Genomic DNA, 13,839 nt, shown 5'->3' on the forward strand with positions numbered 1-13,839 from the left:
AATATCTGCTGGTGACCCTGGTGGGAAAACCAAGAATTTGTTCTTTTCGGTGGGTTTTCAGAATACCTTTTGCCCTTCGTTTCTCAGCCTTTGGCAATTCCAACTTCAATTCCTGCTTTAACTTTGACTGTCCCTTTCCCATCTTGAGACTATACCGACACACCAACTATTATGTCAATCAAAATTTATCGATCGGTCTCAAGAACTCAGCAGTAGAACACAGTTTAAATTCCTTATAAAACCTTATTTTAAATCAAATTTTGAAAAACTTTACACTAAAACCCCAGCATAAATCATAGCTTGGAACTCAGCAACATAGCACAGCATCAACATAACACATCATTAGACATTGCATCAAATTCAGCATTAAAACATTGCATTAAAGTCAGTATTAAAACATTGCATTAAAGTCAGTATTAAAACATTGCATTTGTCAGCAAAAGTGAAAACATTATTGCATCAAGACATCATTAAAAACTCACTCGCCAGTTCTCGGAGTTATTCAACAAGATGAACACTGCACAGTGTATCAAGTATATTATCACACACAAACTCCTGTGCACTATGAAATGCCTTCTCAGAAAGTTTTCGTCTTTATCTTTTAAGGAATGTCAAGGTAACTCTCACTCCTTGCAGGCCCCGTTCCGGCTCAGGGCAGTGAGAGAGAGTGGTGTTATTGTTCTTATTCCAATTAAAATAATCAAAAATGAGACTTACAATTTGCAGCTGTGGTTGTTCACTTACTGATAGCCCACTTTCCTCTTCTTCTTTTCAATCTGGAAGGTTTAGAAGCTTAAACAGAAAATGTCAACAGTACTTTGTCACATAGGATAAGTTATGTCATCTTTTCATGCCAAATATTCATGCATTATTTTCATGCAAAGGGAGGGCGTATATATTCAATGCGAAACCTTTTTTTTTTTTTTGAGACTCTTATTTTCTTATTTCCAATTGCACTTTGTGAGTGAACCCATATGTTTATTTAATATCCTCCTGCCTATATCGTGTCTTCCCTTTAATCCTGTTTGCTCCAAGCAGATCTAGGATTTTGGTCAAAAACTACGTCCATCCCATGGACCGATATCAGACAAGGGTAACCTGTATCATGTCAGACAAAGGTATCCTGTATCATTCTAGCTCCCCGAGCGTCCTAGCACTGGGCGAGAAGAGTTTTCCTGAGGGGCGCCCCCACATAAGTGCTCACTCTAGTGCCCAGTTCTTTTTGGATCACGTCAAGCATCCCCCGGGCAAGACAAATAAAATTTGTACTTACCCGTTTTTGCTGTATTGGGATCCTGCCGACAACGCCAATTTGTTGAGGAAAAAGTTCTGGAGTCAGAGGTTCGTATTACTTGAGTATATATTTATTAAAAGGAGTCTCATGAGAGGAAGAGATGCACACAGCACATAGGCTACATACACTTCTTCAAAGGAGAATAGATTTGAACTGGTCTTTATGTATCTTCCAAGGACGCACAGAATGTGCTGACATGGGAACAGGTCACAGAAAGGGGTTACAGCATCATATGTTATGTCTTAGTTTAGAGAATCTACAGATAGTCTGGGACATCCAGGAGCCACTTGTGACAAGAGACCTCTGGCCTAGTAAGTTATGGTCCAAAGGTTACAGTGAGGTAACCATTCATCATGAAACAATGCATTCCCCGAGGGAGACCAGTTAAGCTGTTACATGTATGTTACATTTTCTTCCACAGAGTTTCTCTGCGCTACATTTGATGAAATAACCAAACCCCCCCTTCTTTCCAGGTTAACCCTAACACATCACATAAACACCAATGAATAGGTTAAAATAACTGGGATGACTAATCAAATAAAAACGTGGATACCAGTTATTACTCTACGATTAATGTTTTATTTATGATTCTATACTCACATTTTAAAAAATTGTCATCAGGAATAATAAGACAATGCTGTTGACCATTTATTAAAAAAATGATGAAAAAACAGAAAAAATAGGGGGAAAATTGTCTAAAAAAACTTTCCTGTATCAGACTGGATTCACAGCAAAATCCTCCTATTGACTGTGTTTTTGAAAATATTAATAACCTCTGTGTGGTCGATGCTTATGCCCCCTTAGGCTACATAATACGTTAACACAACATCAATTTCCACTGTTATGCAGATGGCACGCAATTGTACGTACCCATAAATCCTTCTGACCCCACGAATCTGTCATCTCTTAAGGCTTGTCTCTCAGACTTAAAATGTTGGATGGCTCAAAAATTCTTACAGTTAAATGACAATAAATCTGAAATCATCTTATTTGGTCCACCTTCCACCACAACCATAATTCAACAACATCTTGGTGTTGTAATTGCTAATGTTAAGTCCTCAGCCAGAAACCTGGGTCTTTTCTTTGATAGTGATTTTAGCTTCAACACACAAGTGAAAAAGGTTGACAAAGTCCTGCTTTTATCATCTTAGAAATATTTCTAAAATTAAATCATTTTTAAATTATGCTGACCTAGAAAAAGTTATCCACGCTTTTATTTTTTCCCGCCTATATTACTGCAATTCTTTATACTCTTCCCTCAATAAGAAAAACCTTTTACTCACACATCACCCCTATCTTAGCTTCCCTTCACTGGCTACCCATTAGTTCTAGAATTGATTTTAAGATTTTATTGATTACTTTCAAAGCACAGCTCGGTCTAGCTCCCTCTTATATCACAGACCTTTTAACCCCGTACGAACCAGAGAGATCCTCTGGCAAGGCACTTCTGGCAAGGCTAAAGACTCTAGGTGATCATGCTTTTACTATTAGGGCCCCTTCCCTCTGGAACGGCCTGCCCGAGGTTATCAGGTGGGCAAACTCAGTGGCCTCCTTCAAATCCCTTCTTAAAATTAACTTTTTTAGACTTGCTTTTAATACCTGACTCATTGCTTTTATGTTATTTTGTTTTTACATTTGTGTGTCTCATGTTGTTTTAATTCCATTTTTACTTTGTGTTGTTTTTCTGGTTGTTAATCTGATGTCTCTGTAAAGCACTTTGTACCTCTGTTTTAAGTGCTATATAAATAAAGTTAGCATTATTATTATTATAATAGGACTATGGCTGCTCGCTGACACTTATTTGCCACAGTAACAGTAGCTTCAACTCAAGCTAGATGCCTAATTTAAACTTCAAAGCTAGCTACATGTGAAAAAAACTATTTTAAACCTCCAGATTCTTGGTGGTTTGGTGAGGGAGTAGGCCATGGAGTGATGCTGCTGGAGCACATCAGCCAAGAGCCACGGTATGCTTAGGCCAGGCAGTGATGCCCTTTTAAAGTGAGCCTCAGTCCTCACAGGTGCACCATTAACCCATGTATTCCATATTGTAGATTCCAGTCACCTGACTTCCTCTGAGAGAGAGGGATTGTTTTATGTCTGAATAAGACAGATATTAACCATATGTCAGTTTTTCACACAAATTGTAATGTTATTTCCTTTTGTGTGCTAATACTTGCATTTTATTTAGTGTATCTTAAGGGCAAGATTGGGGCGCAGACTCGTGAGTTCTGGGTGATATTAACGTTACAAGGTACATTAAGGCACTCTGTTGGATCTATCGCTGTGATGCATACATTTCTCTGCTCTGTGATGTCTAATAAATTGTATGTTTTGTAGAATCTGTCAAGTACCAAGTCGATGCCTTCGTTTTAACTAATCTGCCTGTACGGGCCAGTTTTACTGTTGTGTTACTTTGGGGGCTAAGTGATAGGGAGGCTACAGGGACTCCTTATTGCATGGTGTGGTTTGATCCACTTAATTATATGGTGTGCACAAAATAACTCGAGTGGTGTAATACAGTTTGTTAATCCAAACTAACTTGTGTGTAGTGACCGTAGTGTGACTCCTTGACCCTGGGTTGGTCATTGGTTTGTTGTTGGATTCAATTCAATGTGACAACTAGTGTCCCTTTTGTGCACCCCTGCGCTAATCCCCAAGTGTCCAGTTGTGCCCCCTAGTGTATGCCTTTTTTGTATTTTTATTTATTTATTTTGGTCCCATTGTCACAACTGTAATTGTGCCCTGCACTGCCCAGTTTATTATCTTTTTATCTGTGTCAAATAAAATCTGTATTTTTGGTATGGCAGCCTTTGACTCTCTATGGGAACTACTTGGTTATATCTAGGCTATAGCCAACTTCTCTAATCTAAACCACTGTCTATTTTTGAATATACAAAATAATTTTATATCAACTTGCTAAATTGAATTTAGTCAAGTAAAAAATCCTTCATTAAAGTCTGACATAACACCAGCATAATTTTGAATCAAAATTGACTGAATAGAATGACATAGGCCTAGAGGTCTGCTGAATGAAAACAATTATTAAGATACTTTTAAAATGGTCTGACTTCATCAACCTACACTTACTGTGAACACACAGTCCTCTTTACATGTGCACGAATTGCCAAAACGTGCCCTCGAAATAGTGATATCGTGCTCTCGATATATAATACATGCGCTCTTCACGAGCTTATAAAGAGTCAGTGCACAACTTGGTGATTATGTTTAAATGTGGCGCTGTCCTGGGTGTGTTGCATGTAGATGAGTGTTTACATGGCCTGAAGGTTAAGTGGCTAACTATGTTGCAATATTTGGGGGATATGCCTATTCAGTGTAAACAGACAATGGATTTTAACATACCAAATCCTTACTAGGCCTATCTGCAATACCTAAAAGGTACCTTTTAAGTTGCATTTTTTCCTAAAATACACAGTTTAACGAAATCGAGGGAACGAAGTGTATCTCGTGCGCACGAATTAACTAAAACGTGCGCACGTTACAGTAAATCGTGGACTCGATATCACTTTTTTTTCTCTCCAAATGGCCACTCCCGGGCTCCGTACCATGTCATCCCCTCTCTCTGCCCTGTCTTTCCTGTCAGTCTCTACTGCAGTGTCAATAAAGGTGAAAATGCCCAAAAAAAAAATAATGAAGTATTGGAAGTGACCATTAGGGCCTGGACCTACCCTGGTTAAATAAATGTATATAGCTAAAAAAAAAAAAAAAAGGCACTTCAGCTCTCACAAAAAAAGGGCAGGGGGAGTCGCCCTTTAGTGCTGACCTATAGTGCTGATCTACCCAGGAGGTCAACTAGTGTTAACTTGCTGCATGTCTCTGATCATGGCGTGTAAAAATAGTTGAGCTGATGAACAAGCATTAACTGTACGGAAATGTCTTTGCCACAGCCAGCGTTTGGGAGAAAGAGAAGAACAGACATATTGATAAATTTCACATTTGATGTCAAGGAAAACAAGACCCTGTGTAAACCATGTGGAGTGACAATCACCAGTAAAAACACAACGAACTTGAAGCGACATTTGCAGGTTCAAACCTTAATACCATTCCATAATAACAGGTTAATAGATGTTTCCTCCAGCAGTCTAAAGAGTTTGTAGAGCAATCTGTGAAAATTAATTAGAAATTCTAGAGAAACGTTTAAGTAATGCATTACACTTTAACTAAACCTGTTAGTTTTCATAGACTAAATGTACTGTAGATTTAGTCGACTAAAATCTTATAATATTTGGTCAACTAAAACAAGACTAAAACTAAAACAATTCAGATGACTAAAATATGACTACAACTAAATGGAATTTTAGCCAAAAGACTATGACTAAAACTAAATCAAAATTTGCAGTCAAAATTAACACAGGTTGGTTCGTGTTTGTAGACTCCACCCTTGCCGCTGTCCGCCGGCACGTGACCGCGAGGGTAGCGGGTACTATTAAACGAATGCGCCCTGTGGCAGTCGGACGGTTTCCGGGGCACGTCCGTGCTTGTTGCTTCCGTCCATCTAACTTTAATGTGAAACCATCAATCTGACAGACTGCATGCACTATAAACTGGCTTGTTCAGTGGAATCGTACAATTCTAGTAACCAGCAACTAGAGAAGCTAACTAGTGGACTTGGAGAGAGGAGGAGTCGCCAAGAAAACTGATGTAACCTCAGCTGTATTGTTATGTTGCTAACATTAGCTAGATAGACAGCTGAGGCGGAGCATTTCAACAGTAAGTCTCTTGTTGAGATGCTGAATGCTGTTGACTTTATTAACGATAAGTTACTTGAGTAACATCAGCTTACCTAACAAATAAGCTAGTAGTCATTGACAAGCTGAAGTAAATGTCTGCAGTTAATCAGAAATACTATACAAGCCAACATTTCTTAGCTTTTAATGAAAATTTAAATACATTTTTAGCGATCGACCGATATGGGTTTATGAAGGCCTGATTTTGGATTACTGATAGTTTTCGATTCAAGCTGCCAATAACCAATATTTTGTGCCAACAAATATCTTTAAATATAACCATTTTCATGCCAAAACGTTTTAAGTAGCCTTCTTAAGTAGCCACGTCGTGCTCCATTTAAATCCAGGATAATAATAATAAAATATATTCATGCATACTTGTGTGAAATCTGATCAAAATGTCTCAGGATCATTTTCGCTTTAAGTCTTCCCATAGAAGTGTATAGTATTGATCAATTCTACATCAATATGTAATCAGTCAATCAAACTGCATCATATCCATCATATCAGACTGGAACAGATCACATTTTAATAATAGGACAATATCCAACGCCATGTATTGGTCTAATGCTAATAAATTCCCAATGTTAATCTATAATTTCATGTGCTCCCAGCAGTCTGACTCCTGCTTGGTAAGAGGCCTGCTGTCAGACATGTCCTCCCCGTCCCCAGTCCAAATCAGGGAGGCCAATGCCCACCTAGCGGCACTGCACCTTCGGGTGCTGGAGCTGGAGGAGAGACTGCAGGCTGCAGAGAACACTGTAAGAGAACAAGCTGAGAGCCTGATCCGCAAGGATGACCAGATGAGAGCCGCCACCCAGGAGATAACAGAGACCAAGGACAGGTGAGGTGAGGTGGGCTCATCAAGGCCATGGTATACTTGCTGTGGAAACAAATTTCAGCAGGTTTGTACAAACAAAAGGACATGTTTGTGGGGAAAAGTGAAGTCATACATTGGCTTCAGACTAGAGATGTGCAGAAGTGAATTTTTTCAAGGTTGAGTAGTCGTAGTGGGGTGTCTGAATGGTTAGTTGAGTAGTTGTAATGAGAAAGCATGAACTGCGTTTTTTGAGGCAGAATGCTTATCAATTTCTTCTTAAATTAATTAAGAAAAAGGGCAAAGAGAAATGTAAAAGATCTATTTCTTCCTTTGTGCTCATGTTGAACACTGACCTGCAGCCTTGGTCTTGTTTACAATTTCTGCATGGTGACATATTTTAGATGAATGATGAAACTTTAATAGGGCATATTTAAGACGGCTTTCCACAACCTTTATAAAATTGGTGGGATTGGGCAACCTTGGTATCGGCACAAAAACATATGAATAGGCATATAGCGTGCAGTGCTGCATCCCGCTGGGCGCGGGTTAAAAATATAGATCTAGGCCTTATTGGCTTATATCAAGTACGTATGAAAATACTTGTAACATAATGTAAAATATCTAAGACATACTTTGGTAATCAAAATAAACCATAGGTTCATGTCAAGAATTAAAAAAATAAAAAAATGTAGTGAAAAGTTGGTTGTTGACCGACTAGTCGACTATTCTGGTCCATCCCTACTTCAGACTCCACAGTGTGTAATGGATTGCTGACCAAACTAGTGGGATTCTTCACACTGCATGTTGTGCTTGTTGTTCTCCCGAGTTTTTGTCACCACTATGTCTGGTTTCCCTAGGTTAATTTTACCACTTTAATCTTCATGCGCCCTTACTGGTGTGGAGTGGACTGTATTTCTATTTTGGGCATGTTTGACTTTGTTGTAAGTATAACGCCCCCTTAATCCAGGATGATCAGCTGCATCACTGGAGATCTAGAGAACAAGGACAAACGAAGAGAGGAGACGGTAACAGTAGCCACAATACAATGTCAGGCCAAACTTCATTGTTGCAACTGGTAAAAGGAAAAATCCACCTTTGGATCATCGTCCACTGTTAGATATCATCATCATTTGTGATGTTTAATGCAATCCAGGTATTATTTTGTGATGAAGTGTTGTCATGTACTTTTTTGCCAACAAGTCTCCAACTAGTTCCTGAACATTCAGGCGTGTCTATGATCTTGGCCATGTCCCTTACTCAAAACACGTCTTGTGGTTGCATTGCATTTTGGTCTATTGTGGCTACTGTCTGTGGAGGAACAGGTATCTTTGCCTCTTCTCCCTGTATGATTGTTGAGCATCAGTGCAAAATGGTGCAAAATCTAGACAGAAGCCCTTGCTCTTTGATTCTGAGGGACTAACACCAAAACCTGATGTTTACTGTTGATGATTTAGAAAGCTGAAACTTTTCGTTATTTGACGTAAATATTCATTATTTGGTGATGTGAGCATTTATAATTTGTTGTGATCATTTGTTATTTTTCATTGTAATGTTTCATCATTAGATGTGATCATTTATTGTTGGATTGTGGCACAGACAATGTTCCACAATAGACCTCTTCCATACATATTCATCACTTCTTTTTAGTTGTAGCCCCATGGTTATTAACCAAAGTTTGTGAATGTTGTGCATTGCATTTTGACTATTATTAAATTAACAGTTCTGTTAGTACATTTTCGAAAACTGAAAATTTCAGCCTTCTTGGTAATGTAACAAAAGCCAGTAATGTAATAGGTAGTACATTAATGGGAAAGGTATTACGTTAACAGGATTATTACACTATTCACTGTAAATTAATATTACATTAATGGTTTATCACATTAACAGTTGTTCCACTTAATATAACACTAGTCTTGTTAATGTGGCCTTTTTATAAGCAAATATTACTAGAACAGCACTCAAAACCTTTTCTGAATAATTAGGTACATTCAACATTTGTAAGTGTTTTACTTGTTATTTCTTCACGTGCTCTGAATTTTGGCGTACTAAAGGAAAGTGTGCTCACTAGCGCCCCGCAACGTCGCCAATAAACTCCAACTCCAATCAGAGAGGTTATCAGGTCAAACTGTCTCCTGTATGAAAAGCAGAACGATCAATGTTGTGCTGGATGTGCCATCCAGTGCCTTCTAGCCTTCCTTAATGTATGGAGTTTACTAGTTAGCACATTTTCCTTTATCAAGCCAGTTACAAAAATTGTGATTTGTTTTTAAATAGGTGCTGCTTGGTGGATCACTTGTATGCCAAATGTACATGGATGTACGTGGATCCTAATGCTTCAGAAAAGGTTTTGTGAGTGATGTTCTGCGACGTATGTAACATTTGCATATTTAAAAAAGGCCACATTAACAATAGTAGCGTCTAATGTGGAGTTTGGCGTGATGCTGTGTTGTATGGATCTGGACTAAGGTGTCTGGTGAACAGAGAAAACAACAATAGAAGGTGGGAGTGGAAAGGAATTGGCTCTCTCCTAAATGAGAAACTGTGGTTGCTAAGGAGGATGGATCCATCTGGCCTTGAATAACTTAATTTCTCTTAACCTCAGACATCCTGGCAGGTTAAACAAATGGGCAGAATGAATAAATTATGTGATAGAACATCATATTTTTGGGATTTCCTTATTGCAGACAGAAGTCTTTCAGTTGCAAAGTAGCCCACAAAGTATATTTGTGGATATGTTATATGAACTGTCAGAATTTATTCTAAGAAAGGAAATGCGACTGTTTCTATCAGCTTGGTTGAAGCATATAATTCCTAAATGTCAGAACACACATCCACCACAAAAATGGTGGATGTGTGGATACTAATCAAGAATTTAAATGAAAAAAGGTATACATTAACAGTAGATAACTTTTATTACATTAATGGGAAATGTATTGTAGAATAATGGTCATACAACCACGATGGAGACTTGTATGTGATAGAAACAATGTGTGTCTGGAGGCGTGGTGGACAGATATTTCACAGAAAACATTTCAGTGCAAAGCCACTTTTCAACTGAACCATTTGTTAGGCCGATCATGCCGAGCTTATCCCATTATTTATCCAACATATGTGTTTCCATCGCTATTTGTTGCAGAATTTCTTTATTAGTACATTTTCTTTCCACTTTAAGCGGGCGTAAAACCTTTTTTTGTGATATTGAGGGGTTTTGTCATGTCCATTCAGCTTTTCTAATTCAGTAAATTACATTTGGCAAAAAATACTGGGATGGAAACCCAGCTATTGACAAACTCTGTCACTGTGAAGAGATCACAGAATTTTTCTGTAATCATCTCTGTTTAGAGAAATTCTTTACTCAGCGAAGAACGTTGCCAATTAGAGGCAGCCATCCATCATTGCCAGAAGATGAGTGATTCGTTAGACCTTATCATCTGAATATTATAAGTAATTAAGTAATTATTTTCTATTCCTCTCTCTCTCTTCACAGAGAAATATCTTTTCTCAACGAGAAACTCTGCCAATGTGAAGACACCATGAAACATTACCAACAGTCCGTAAAGGAGAGAGAGACTTTGGTTGTTCAGCTACAGCACCGCTGCCACCTGTTGGACAGCATATGTAAGAGCAGAGCCACTTTGGACGGCATGCTGGCCCTGATGGCCGAGGCTGAGAGGCTGGGTCCTCTAGGTGGAGTGGAGGGGGCAGGTTTAGGAGTTGGATTGAGTGCAGCAGGAGGAGGAGGAGGGATAGGGGAGCCCGGTATGGCCAACTCTCCCCTAACAGACCTAGAATCTAGCTGCAGTCCCAACACAGCCGGACCAGCCACTGACTACTGTAGTCCTAACAGAGTGATCTGCAACCATAAAGACTTCTCTCTGAGTGAGGATGACGTAGACAGTCAGGACATGGATGACATGGGCTTTGGTACCACCGTGTAGACTGGCAAAACACATTAACCAGTGCTCACACTGGTCCCAGATGGTACAGCATGATGAACGATGCTTGGTGGATGGTCAGTATGGTGAAGATTGGAAGAGACTGCCTTTGGAAGCTGTAGTCAGACTACTAGCATTTAGACAGAGCCCAACCAAGGTTAGGCTGGGCTGAGCAACACAGGAGACCCTCTGACAAGAAAGTGTTCCCATCCACCATGAAACCAATCCTGAATAAACATTTTTACATGAGTTGTAAGAGAATGATACAAGGGCATTTTGAGGAGAGATGGGCAATAAACCTGTCAGCAGGCACATAGATTGACAAATAGAACAAATTCAATGTGATGATAAAACACTGGGCTATAAGGAAAAAAAGTGTAATGAGAAGGTTGGTTATTCATGTCATCCACCTCATATGATGGTTCCTCCACACAGCTACATAGAAACAGTCTGTAAATCCTGCAATGAAATTTTCTTTGCATATTTTATTTATTCATGTAATTGTTCAATAATGTCTTTTGTAAATTAATTCTTCATTTAAAAGTAGTAAGTATCCCAACCATTGAATTGGTGGGGTGGGTCACCCTGCCTTAAGAAGCTGCTGACCCTCAAAGAATTTGATTAGTCTGGGTTTTAGTGAAGAGCTTTAGTGTCCCATGATTGTTTAAATGCTGTTTCACAGGCTTTTCCACCCAGAATAATATTATGGGGGAAACACTGAATACTTGGAAAGGTTTTTATTTTATTTAAAAAATATTGAAGAGCGGCACTAAATATCGTTTGTCAGCAGCTTCAATACAGAAGTATTGGCATTGGCCTTAAAAAAAATTCATATTGACCGAACCTTAGTTATAACTGTTGGCGAGGTGGCCTAGCTACATTGTCTCAAAATGCTTGCTGTATGTTATGGTGTTTGGAGATCCCGGGTTACTAAAAGGGCTTTATATTAGCATGGCAGTTACACTGTTAGTTAAGTTAGTCCTCTTGTTCTTTGTTTTTTATGTTGACCATAGCAAATATTTCAGCTACTGGGGTACATTTATCCTAGCAGACACTTCAACAGCCTCAAAAAATTGACAACACTGGCAACAAGATAAATCAGGTGCTCCTTTTGTTTTGACCAGTGTGTTTCATGTTACATTTGTTGCCTTAGAGATTGTGTTTACACAGCCAGCTTATGTCTGTTTTGTGAACTGGATTTGGTCCTTTAATTGCTGATAAAGTTAAACTAGATTTTTATGTAAAATTCCAGCTGGTTTATCAGCCTAAATCACAAAGTGAGGCTGCAATAAAGAAGCGCGTCCCATCCCCCCTAGTTGGGATGGTGTAGATCCACCCTATTTGACCAAATTAAATTCTGCTGTCAGTATGGTCACTGGTGGAAAATCTTCTACAGACAGGAACAGAAGAATCCAACTGAAGAGTGAAATCCAAAAGTGTCTCCTGAACAGCAGTGAGCGAGCGCTCGGTCCAGAGAAAGCTGGCTCACCGTTGGATGTTTTGCCTCTCTCATCCTTTTGGTGTCCTTTGGTATAAAGCATCACAGACTGGCTGGGGCTGTGGCAGTTTGCTGCCAGCACCTTACAAGACTTCCGGGTGTTTTTCAAACATACTGTATACCTCTCCCTGCATTTGCGGCCACTAACCTGCAAAGTTGCCCCTGCAACTTTATAATAGGGATTCAATGTTTGTTTTCATTGTGTTAGAAAATATTTTATATTTTGTCTATGCCACCCATATTTGATCTTTTCATTGCTGCCTAAACTGTCTAAAGTAATCACAACTTCATGTGATTTCCTTCTGTTCGGACAGCCGTGAACAGAAGATCAGGGCTGAAATGGATACAGATTTTAAGAATGGAAGTTTTGACCAGGGATCACTGCTCAGGTTACATCATGTAAGCTTGACCATATGAATGTCACCATTATATTGATTTTTGAGGCATTTAGCTGATGCTCTTATCCAGAGCAACTCACTGAGGGCAACCTGGTCTCAGATCAGTATTATTTAAGGGTAATTTATGCCTCTGCCGCCGAGGCTTATGTGCACCTCTCTAAAAATGTAACTACACGTAGGGTGACACAAGACCGCAAGAACTGTGATTGGCCTGTTTCATATTTCCTCCTACCTGTATCTGGTCGAACATATTCATTTGTAGGACACCTCATCTCCGAATTATAAAGACTACCTCATCTCCGCATTATACAGACCGCCAGATGTCACTAACCCTAACCAGAACATGAGTTTCAGAGAATGTAAGCCCTACTACTTCTTCTGTTATTACTTCTGTGTTAACAAAGCACGCCACTGCCGTCTAACGTTTCAGTGGTCTATGCACAGAATCACTGACGCAGAACCACCGGCATAGATTAGAGTGGTACTTTGACGCAGAAATAGTTTCCCCTTTATACCAACCAGCCCGGCTCTGTATTGCATGGGAGTACAAAAGACTGAAGACCTGAGATAGATCAGTCCTGTTAACAGTGATCAGCATAGTTTAACGTCACACATCAGAACACATAATGAAACAGTCACATGCAAATGAGTAAATCTTAAGTTAAACTGGAGCTAAAATATCCCTACTAAAATACATTGAGCAACATAACTGGCTTTCTGAACACTTATGGTATGGAGATTCAAACTGAAATTACTCTGTAATCTTTGATTTTGAGTTGTGCATTTTCATTAAAGATAAATTTGAAGCTGCAATATGCACATTACACATTACGATAACAATATACACATTACAATAACAATAAATAGGATATACATTATCAGTTTGTGACCCTGTGTGTTCGTTTGCCTGAAATTGGATTTTCAGTAGCTGCTGTTAAATGAGCCATATTTTTTCATTCTGATTAAAGATTCTCCTGCAAGTGTTTACATGAGCAGTAAATAAAAGGAATGCATTTACATGCACCACAGTATGTAATCAGAATAAAAGTTTCTGACATGCGAGGATCCAATAGTCCCCAATGCTTCCTGGGGCCTGTCTCGAAGCAAATTCAACATAGTCAGGCTATCTTTGCCTTAGCCGGCTTCACA

The 13,839-nt window shown here is 39.0% G+C and overlaps 1 protein-coding gene across 3 annotated transcripts; it reads left to right on the forward strand.

Annotated features, from left to right (window-relative positions):
- Nucleotides 1–5,813: 5,813 nt before the first annotated feature.
- Nucleotides 5,814–13,602, forward strand: vmac (vimentin type intermediate filament associated coiled-coil protein). 3 transcript variants are annotated; one of them, XM_071900149.2, is made up of 3 exons: nt 5,814–6,022; nt 6,654–6,883; nt 10,347–13,602. In XM_071900149.2, the coding sequence occupies exons 2-3, from the start codon at nt 6,693–6,695 to the stop codon at nt 10,795–10,797; spliced, it is 642 nt and encodes a 213-aa protein (XP_071756250.1). In that variant the 5' UTR covers nt 5,814–6,022; nt 6,654–6,692; the 3' UTR covers nt 10,798–13,602. The 3 variants fall into 3 exon arrangements, with proteins under 3 accessions (XP_071756250.1, XP_071756251.1, XP_071756252.1); XM_071900150.2 differs by having other exon boundaries at nt 6,657–6,883; XM_071900151.2 differs by having other exon boundaries at nt 5,818–5,953.
- Nucleotides 13,603–13,839: the final 237 nt, after the last annotated feature.

This window comes from Centroberyx gerrardi, chromosome 9 (assembly GCF_048128805.1).
Source record: "Centroberyx gerrardi isolate f3 chromosome 9, fCenGer3.hap1.cur.20231027, whole genome shotgun sequence".
Classification (NCBI taxonomy): Eukaryota; Metazoa; Chordata; class Actinopteri; order Beryciformes; family Berycidae; genus Centroberyx; species Centroberyx gerrardi.

Excerpts from the sequence above, each read along its gene's own strand:
- vmac (XM_071900149.2), top strand. The coding sequence starts at position 6,693 with ATGTCCTCCCCGTCCCCAGTCCAAATCAGGGAGGCCAATGCCCACCTA. Across the intron at positions 6,884-10,346 it reads ATAACAGAGACCAAGGACAG|AGAAATATCTTTTCTCAACG; the intron begins GTGAGGTGAGGT and ends CTCTCTTCACAG.